The 10,281-nt window shown below is 46.2% G+C and overlaps 1 protein-coding gene across 1 annotated transcript; it reads left to right on the forward strand.

Moving 5' to 3' along the window:
• The first annotated feature begins 6,320 nt into the window (after nucleotides 1–6,320).
• On the forward strand, nucleotides 6,321–9,754 carry LOC127758086 (dicarboxylate transporter 1, chloroplastic). Its single transcript, XM_052283716.1, has 3 exons — nucleotides 6,321–7,411; nucleotides 8,299–8,520; nucleotides 9,126–9,754. Exons 1-3 carry the CDS (start codon nucleotides 6,353–6,355, stop codon nucleotides 9,486–9,488), a joined length of 1,644 nt encoding a protein of 547 aa, XP_052139676.1. The 5' UTR covers nucleotides 6,321–6,352; the 3' UTR covers nucleotides 9,489–9,754.
• The last annotated feature ends 527 nt before the right edge of the window (nucleotides 9,755–10,281 follow it).

A 10,281-nucleotide genomic window follows, 5' to 3' on the forward strand; every position in this document is an offset into this window, starting at 1 on the left:
GTTTGGTTAAAATTGAAACGATGTGACGGAAAAGTTGAAAGTTTGTGTGTAGGAAAGTTTTGATGTGATGGAAAATTTAGAAGCTTGAAGAAAAACTTTAAAACTAAACACGGCCCAATTTAGTTAGCACCACAAAATTGATGAAACAAATGCCGAATTGAGCAGGCCAAAAATATACCCTTCCAAAAAGTAGAAATCTATGACTAATATAAATATTCGTATTTTTCCGGTCATCACGTCTAATTTTTGTCCGTTTTTCGTCCATACACAATCTGATTCGGTTAGCAATAGCCATCGAAAAAAATTGCAAAAAAAAAAAATCGGCGGCTGCCGCCGCCTCCACCGCCGCCGGAGGGAGAAGAGAGGCGGCAGAGAGAGCGCCGCTGCCGGATCCACCCGTGGTGGCCGCCACCGCCGACGGATCCACCCTCGGACGAACCCGACGTCGTCGACGCCGCCATTGAGAGGGCGCCGTCGCCGTCGAGGCCAACGGGGAGAGGGAGAGGGAGAGGGGGAGGGACGGTCGCCGCCGCCGTCTCCACCGCACCCCGCCGCCGCTGCGCCGTGCCGGCGAGACGGGAAGGAGAGCCACCGCCACCACCGCCGCTAGCGTGGGGAAGGGTGCCGCCGCCGCTCGCCGTGGGGGAAGCCGCCGCCGCCGCCACAGCTAGCGTGGGGGAAGGGCTCCGTCTCCGCCATGCCGGCGAGAAGGGAGGGAGAAGGGAAGGGAAGCGGCGCCGGTGGTGGGAGAGGCGGCTGGCTGGGGGGAGGGGGAGAGGCGGGAGATGGGGAGAGGGAGCGGCGCCGCCTGAGGGAAGGGGAGGAGAAGCGGCGCCGATGGGGAGAGGGGGAGGAGGAGAGGCAGCGTCGGGAGTGGGGGAGGCGGCTGGCTCGGCTGTGGAGGGTTGGGGGGGTGGAGGAGGAGGGTTAGGGTTAAGGTTTTCATAAGGCCGTGGGCCGACCGGGATGGGACGGAAATAAGTCTATTTTACATCCCTCGGGCCAAAAAAAAAAAGAGAAGAAGTTCATTTTTAGTATTTCGTTTTTTCAGAAGCAATGTGTTTATTTCTAAGCAAACCTAAAAAGAAGTATTTTCTTTCTTTTTCTAATTAAATAATTGTTAAATGTTGTTTGTATTATTAAAATTAATAATTAAGCTCTGAAAATTCCAATAAAACTTCAAAGAGCGTAACTAATCATGGAGAATTTAATAAAATTAGATTTAACTATGTCATTTTATTTCTCACACTTGCTTTACTTATAAATTTATTTAATTATACTCATACGTACTTAAAAATACCAAATATTTCAGCGAATTTGTATTTTAATTAATTGCATGTTTTTCTAATCTATACGCTTCCCGTTGCAACGCATGGGCACTTTTGCTAAACCAAAAAACACTTTTGGTCAATATACACACTCCGTAATCACCCGGTGTAACGCACAGGCACTTTTGCTAGTTAAGAAAAGAAAATGCATCTTTATCGACCAAATTAAGTAAACAACAATCAATCACGCGCGCTTTCGCGAAAAAAAATGCGTTAGCGAAAAAAAACAATCAATCACAAGCTAGCTCCATCCATGTCGCTGCTCTTCTACTATATACTACATGTTCAGACTTCAGACTTTCAGATCCTAATAACAGCATGCAGAGGTATTATCTTTTCAAGCTGCCCAACAAAAATGGTCAGAGGCAATGCAACTTCGGACTATTCCCATTTCCCCAAGTTAGACATTCAATGGCTTAATTAGGGTGGCCACATCCTTCAGTTAATCTGGTTCAGTGTGCGATTGTGACAAAATTTGTCTGTAGTACGAATTTGTGTAATATGAATGTTCTGGCAGGTTCTTGAGAGGATCGTGGACTAAAGAACAAAATCAATTTATTCTTGGAGTCGAGATTCAGATCTGTCCAGCTAAGCATGTCCATTTGTTAAACAGACCCTTGATGGTAAATTATACAGCAATAACAAGAACACATATTTGCTCCATGCATGCGTATGCAAGACCAATAGACTATCAAATACGGTATCATCTTACAAAATATACTAGTTGTTGTTGTAATAGTAGTAGTAGTTAGGGTTTCCCAAACCGCCGGGGCCGGGACCGGCCCCGGCCCCGGCGGTAAGCACGGTTACCGTACGGTAACCGCGGTAAAAAACTGTACGAAACCGTGCAAAATTTATCAAAAATTAAAATTATTTTTTAAATTTATTTGAATTCAAGGAGGTTACCGTGGTTTTTCTATTACCGTACCCCGCGGTAAGGCTGGTAACCACGGTTAAAGACAGTAATGTAAACCTTGTAGTAGTAGTACAATTTTGTTAAGCACATTTAGCCATCTGCTACTACTTCCTAAACCAATACAGAATGCCATGTAATCAAACGTATAAAATCTCCAAATTACTAAAAACAATTGCACCAATTTCATCATCAACTCCTGTACGGCCCCTGTAACAAGGGACTATAGCTTCTGGGAAGCAATCAAGCAAAGTCCGAATGTATTCCATTATTAAAGCAGCTCTTTTCCAGTCTCATTTCAGTTCATGAATTCCATCGCTACAAAACAACTGAATCCAAACAACATACTACCTCCGTCTTATTTTAAGTACAACAATAAGTTTTCGCGCTCAACTTTTATCGTCCGTCTTATTTAAATTTTTTTATAATTAGTATATTTGTTATTATGAAATGATAAAATATAAATAGTACTTTACTCGTGACTTATGTTTTTAATTTTTTTAAAAAAAAATTAAATAAGATGAACGATTAAAGTTGGGTGTGGAAAACTATGACTGTATTTAAAATGGAACGGAGGGAGTATTACATTTCTTCAGAAACAGACACTTCTCACTCGCCAACTCTGAAGATTTCCCTCCTCTGCTTTTCTTTTGTTCTGAGAGTTGAGAGGGAGAACGGACGGCCAGGAGGCGTCGGCGCCCAATCCTGTCCCCACAGGGGTGGATCTCCACCGCTCGTCAGTCTCATCTCAGCCACAATCCCAAGGACGCACACATGGCCACTACTGCAATGTCAAAGCTACACGTATGGGGGACCCAGCCTCTTGTAGTTTTTTGGCTGGACCCGGTCTGTAGGCTAGGCAGCTGTTGTTTTCTTCTCTCTCAATGTTGAACACTTGGGACATTCTCAATGTTGAATATGATATAACACATTACTGTATAGTATTTCGAATCTAAACAATTATTATTCTAAATTTATAGTATTAGGATATATCACATTATGTTCTAGGTTTTATTTCTTAGGATGGAGGAAGTACTTGCTACTTTGATGCTCATACTAGTGAGAAAAGTTTTTAGGCATTGTTTGGATAATGGGATAGGAAAATGATTCCCACTAATCAAAAGGTATCCTAACCATTCATTCTCCCTCTTTCATTTAATTCTAACCCTTCATTCATTTCCTAATCCCAATCCCACCCTTCATTTCTCATTATCCAAACACATCCTTAGTGGTTATGTACTCAATAAAGGCGAGATGGTATTAGTAATCGATGCATGTAATTGGTGGAGAACATGTATATAAAAGGATAGAGTTGTACTAACACCATATTTTAATGTATGACGCCATTGACTTTTTGTCCAACGTTTGATCATTCGGCTTATTCAAAAAAATTTATGTAATTATCATTTATTTTATTATGATTTGATTCATCATCGAATATTCTTTAAGTATGACATAAATATTTTCATATTTGCACAAAAATTTTGAATAAAATAAATGGTCAAACGTTGGTCGAAAAGTTAACGGCGTCATATCCTAAAATATGGAGGGAGTAATAAGTAACTGAGCCAGTGACACTGTGAAGCATGGACAACACATAGCGTTCTCTGGTCACTAACTAATTTCTATGTGCATTATCGATAATTAACAGCGGCGACACCACCAGCGAAGCCCTATCTCCGCCGCTGGCGGTAAGATTTGTATTGTCCATGCGACGATGAAAATATCATAGGCATAGCCATGTAATGTAAGAGCTATTGTAATGCACTTATTAATATTGTAGCAAAGTATATAGGAAAATGTTTAAAACCATGTAAAAACAATGTATGAGATGTGGTCACGTGGATTGCCTTTGTTTTTTCCAAGTTTATAACTGGTTGTAGGGAATCCTAATCAAATTTTATACATTAAATTAACATCAAGGGAAATCACATTAAAATTAACATCAAGGGAAATCGTGTTTACCTATTAAAGTGTGATTCCAGTATCCTCCTTTCACGAAATGAAACAAACTTGGTTTTTTTTTCTAGCTGCAGGAAAGTGGTCGTCTTTACATGCATTGTTGGTAATTAACAATGGCGATAATTGCATGTAGAAATAGCATTTTCGCTCTAGTTATTTTATCTGGAAAGTGGAAAGGGTTGTCTAAATTATCTGGTATCACTGTGACCATGTTTCATCCTATCGTATAATATTATTGACTTTGGCATGTTTCATCCTATCGTATAATATTTCGTTCTTAAATTAGAAAAAAAAGGACTAAATCTCTTGCTACCATAGGTCCTTTTGGCACATCTCCATATATCCAAGATTTCTTGAAGTTGAGTATTCCTAGCTTTACAAATCTATATTTTTTAGATAATGGATTTTCATTAATCCAGCCTCTATATCCACGAAGGATATACGCGGCCAAAAGGATACAAGAGTATTTAGACTCACATCTCAACAAGAAGGAGAACACAACCAAAAAAGAAAAGAAACCCAAACGACCTCAGCACATCCTGCTTCTCTGTCTCCCGCCATATTCTCCTGAAACAGCCATATTTGACGAGTGGAAGTCTACTAGTCGCTGCCGCCCCTAGTGCGCCGTTGATGCAAACCTCCATTTGTGCCATCTTCATCAGTTTCAGGTGAGCTGACGTCACGCGTCGCTTCTAAGCCCACTCTCAACCGTCGTCATTCGTCGTATAGTCGGAACTAGCCAACTAGACACGAACCGACAAGATCGGCTTCCACTTTGCCAGATTCCTAGGCATCTACTATCCAAAGTGCTCAGATCGCCACCGTTTCAAGCCACCGCAACCCCTAGGGCCTTGCGCTGACGAGGGCGCCGCCGTCCTGGGCCGCCGCAGCCCCTAGTGCCACCGGCGTCGACGGAAGCCGCCGTCGTCCTCCATCGCAGCCCCTAGGGTTGCCAGCGCCGACGAGAGCCACCGTAGCCCCTAGGGCCACCAACACCAACGGGAGCCGCCGCCGCCGTCCGCTGCAGCCTCTAGGGCCACCGGCGCCGATGGGAGCTGCCGCCGTCCTCCACCACATCCTCTAGGGCAGCCGGCGCCGACGGGAACCACCGCCGCCGGCCGCAGCGCCGACGGGAGCCACCGTTGTCCTCCGCCGCAGCCCCTAGGGCCACCGACGCCGACGGAAGCCGCCGCCTTCTTATGCCGCCACAGCCCCTAAGGCCGCCTCCACCGACGGGAGCCGTCGGGCCGCCGCCCCCACCGCCGTCCAAAGAGACTCCGTCGCCGATGCCTTGCCACTTCCTCGCCGCCGCCGTCCTAGCCATCAGTCAGCTCTCGCGACAGGCCAGATCTAGGAGCTGGGGGGCGAGGAAGAGACGAGCTGGAGGGAGAGGAAGCTGGGATCTGGGCAGAGGCCCCGCCGCCGCTGTCCTCGCCGCTGCACGGACGTGCGGAAGCTGGCTCTAGCGGCGGTGAGGCGGTGGAGGGGAGGGAGGAAACCGGCGGTGGCGCGGGATGGGGTCGCCACCCGTGTCGCCCGTGAGAGCGACACGGGGGCTGAGTCAAAGCGCTCACTTCGAACAGTTCCCTTCACTTCAAAGCTTTACAAATCTATATAGATCTAGATTTTGACTATGTTGATAACATTTTAGATAAATAATCTTGTTAATGTTTTAGATGAAATTTACCACTTTAATTAACTTACAAACTTCAACTACCATGGATTTGGATCCGGAGCTATATCAAAACACATCCCCATCGTTTCGCTTATTCTTGGAATAAGCAAAACAACATATTTGTAAATGAAAAATAATTTATGAATAAAGTTTTTATATATGTGTTATTATCTATCTAAAAACAAAGGCTAAAAAATAAACTTTAATAAAAAAACCCAAAATCAGCTCCAAATTTAAGGTTGAAAATTTAAATTTTAGCTAATAAGATAGCGAAAAGACAAGGTGATAATGTGGGCATGGGAGTGAGTGGACTAGTGCCACTATGGTCCAGGAACACCGGGTGCACGCAGCCGCTGTTCCGATTCCGATACGCCCAATGCCAATGCCATCCTCACCGTCCATCCACTTTAACACCCCCACCTCCTCTCTCCCATCTCCATTTCCGCCCGCCCTCTCGCCGCCGCCGCCGCCGCCATGGCCACCTCCACCTCCGCCGCCACCGCCCCCCTCACCTGCCACCACCTCGGCCTCCGCCTCCGCCCTCGCCTCCCCTCCCTCCCCCTCCGCCCCCTCTCTCCCTCCCCCTCCCTCTCCCTCTCCCGCCCCACCCCACTCACCCCTTCTCCTCCTCGCCACCGCGCCCTTCATGCCTCCGCCTCCGCTGCTCCAGCGGCGCCGCCGTCGCAGCCGCCGAAGCCGGTGCTTCAGGGGGCGGCAATCAAGCCGCTGGTGGCGACCATCGGGACCGGGGTGCTGATATGGCTGGTCCCGCCGCCCGCGGGCGTGGCGCGCAACGCGTGGCAGCTGCTGTCCATCTTCCTCGCCACCATCGTCGGGATCATCACCCAGCCTCTCCCGCTCGGCGCCGTCGCGCTGCTCGGCCTCGGCGCCGCCGTGCTCACGCGGACGCTCACGTTCGCCGCCGCGTTCTCCGCGTTCGGCGACCCGATCCCGTGGCTCATCGCGCTCGCCTTCTTCTTCGCCCGCGGCTTCATCAAGACCGGCCTCGGAAGCCGCGTCGCCTACGCCTTCGTCTCCGCCTTCGGCGGCTCGTCGCTCGGGCTCGGCTACGCGCTCGTGTTCGCCGAGGCGCTGCTGGCGCCGGCCATCCCGTCGGTGTCGGCGCGCGCGGGGGGCATCTTCCTGCCGCTCGTTAAGTCGCTGTGCGAGGCGTGCGGCTCGCGCGCCGGCGACGGCACGGAGAGGAGGCTCGGGTCGTGGCTGATGCTCACGTGCTTCCAGACGTCGGTGATCTCGTCGGCGATGTTCCTCACCGCCATGGCGGCGAACCCGCTGGCGGCGAACCTGACGGCGGGGACGATCGGGCAGGGGATCGGGTGGACGCTGTGGGCAAAGGCCGCCATTGTGCCGGGCTTGCTGTCGCTGGTGTTTGTGCCGTTGATTCTGTACCTGATCTACCCGCCGGAGGTGAAGACCAGCCCCGACGCGCCGCGGCTGGCGAAGGAGCGGTTGGAGAAGATGGGGCCTATGAGCAAGGAGGAGAAGATCATGGCTGGAACGCTGTTCCTCACGGTATTTGATGGGATTATTAGCAATTTCCTTTCGTTCTACCATTTTTGTTGAGGAATTAACAATTGCTAGTATTATATTATTGTTATGCTGCTTTTGGGGTATCAGGGTGGGCTCCAACTCCTAAATTTAACTCCACTCGTTGGATCTGAAGTTGAATTGTAGAGCAACCTAAACCCAGCTCCACATCTTTAGTTCATTTTGTGAAAGTGATCCAGCCTACTCCACTCTCTTTCTGGGTAGAGCTGAAACTGTTTGGCTGCGCTCTAGGTCCAGAAGAGGTGGAGCTGGAGCTCTACCAAATAGGCCCTCAATATCAGTACTCTAGCGAAGTGTACTATATGTGTAGTAGGTGTTTATGATTTTCAGTACAAAGATGTTGCCTGTGGGGTACTAGGATTCTTATAAGTGATTGATATTAAAGGAGTGGGCTGTTCGGAAATGGAGATTTCCATGAATCTGGTGTTTGTGCCCTCATTTTAGCAGGGGTCTTGTCTGGGATTAGTACATAGAGGTAGGGACCGGTAATTGTTATTTAGGTATCCATGAGATTTGGATCATTATTGTGCTCTGACTAGCCTATGTAGAATTACTATGTGATTTCACTTAAAAGACTTTCACTAATTTACATTATCAGTGAATGAATAGCAAAGGTACCGTTTTGTGGTTTCTTTTGCGAAGCTTCAAGCCATCTTTTAGGAGAACCCTACAGTAGTTTGTGATTGGGTCACCTTATTACTGTGAAACATGTTATTTTGTAAAAGATAAGAAGTGGTAAACCCAATAACGACCTGTTTATATACCTCTACATTCTTGCATCATCTTGATTGCCTCCAACTTGAATAAAAACTGAGCCTTTTCCTCACTATACATTGTCATCTTGCCAACAGGTAGGTCTTTGGATCTTTGGTGGAATGCTGAATGTGGATGCAGTGTCTGCTGCAATTCTTGGCCTATCCGTCCTCCTGATTTCTGGAGTTGTTACATGGAAAGAGTGTTTGGGGGAGGCTGTAGCGTGGGATACCCTTACATGGTTTGCTGCTCTTATTGCAATGGCTGGATACCTCAACAAATACGGGTTGATCTCTTGGTTCAGTGAGACTGTTGTGAAGGTATGCCCCTCCCCCCTCCTGTAACAATATCTCTTGACTTATCAGGTCAAATCGTATCACATGATCTGCTTTATGCTTGTAAGGATTTTATGATCAGTAAGCTTTGTGACTATAACTAACTGGTAAGCATATTATAAACATTGAGCATGGTGACTTAATTTTCCACAATATGTTAGTTCCTAGCAGTTTGAAATCAAAGCAATTTATTTTTTCATTACATCAGATATTAAATTTCTTGAATAATCTTTCTAGCTTATCCTTCTATAGAAATGAGAAGCAACTTATACTGCTGTTTGTTCATACTGAAACAATAACACTGTCAATAGTATGGATAGGCTGGCAATTATGCTATGTTAGGGAGGTGTTTAAAATTGTTAAATTTGAAGATATCTTAAAATGAATGGTCCTCGTGGTTATCATTGTTAAGCTTGAAACAAATGGCACTAGCTGGAGATGAGCAGTTTAAATGTTTAATATTATTCTCACCTGATATCTGCTATTTTTGTTTCTTCTAACTCGAGCTCTGCAAATATATTAAAATAGAAGTGTTCTCTCAATGTCTTTGCTGATTTCCTATACTGACCATTGTTGTGTTTTATGCTCAGTTTGTTGGTGGCCTTGGTCTCTCATGGCAACTATCGTTCGGTGTCTTGGTGCTGCTGTACTTCTACTCCCACTATTTCTTTGCCAGTGGCGCAGCGCACATTGGAGCAATGTTCACTGCATTTTTGTCAGTGTCCAGCGCCTTGGGCACTCCTCCTCTAATTGCTGCCATGGTTCTTTCATTCCTCTCGAACATCATGGGTGGACTCACGCACTATGGAATTGGGTCTGCTCCTGTCTTCTACGGTGCTGGCTATGTTCCACTGGCTCAGTGGTGGGGGTATGGATTTGTCATTTCCATCGTTAACATCATCATCTGGCTTGGTGCTGGAGGCTTCTGGTGGAAGATGCTCGGCTTGTGGTGAGGAGCAAAGTAAATGCGGGTTTTTCCGTTTCTGTTTCGGTAGAAGACTGAAAGAAACCTAGCTGAAATTGCAGTAGCACAGGTACAGCCATCCGCAAATTTTGTCGACATGATTTTGCAACCAGCAACCCATTCTTTTAGTTTGTACCAATACATTTGTTTCATCCTTGGGTTCTAACTGTTAATTGCAAAGCCTGGGCACAGTTTTACTGGCAACAATTGGTATGTTGAATGGATCTTGGTGATCTTAACCTGCAGATTGTGACCCTTGTGCCTCTATATTATGATCAGAATTGGTTGCATTTATGTTCTTAAGCTTTATTGCTGTTCTCATTGTGCACTATACAGTGCATTTACTAACTTGCATTTGCAGATTGCTGAGTTGGTCGTTGTGCTTTCACAAAATACGGTTTGTTTTTCCAAAAATCATACAGAAACATGTTGAGCTTTGGTTACAGTTTCACAGAAGCCATGCTATTCATTGCAGCTAAACAATTTGTTCTGAATTTATTTTGGAGAAGCCTTTGTTCTTGTTCTTTGCCATCTTTTTCAGAAATTCAAGTTCAAAATGGCGAATTTCGCTCAAGTTTTGTACCTGACGTTTACTGGCGTAGCTTGCCTGAACATGGGCAGCTTGTGCTTGACTTTCTCCGGTGTCTGAACTCTGTAGATGCCAACCGAGTGCTCCTTCCAACTGAAAAAAAACATCTAGTTGATCGTCGTTTTGTGTTAGTCATAGATAACATCGAAAGCCACTTTAGAAGCAAAACTTGCACAAGGTCGGCACGAGTCGC

Source organism: Oryza glaberrima, chromosome 12, assembly GCF_000147395.1.
Source record: "Oryza glaberrima chromosome 12, OglaRS2, whole genome shotgun sequence".
NCBI lineage: Eukaryota > Viridiplantae > Streptophyta > Magnoliopsida > Poales > Poaceae > Oryza > Oryza glaberrima.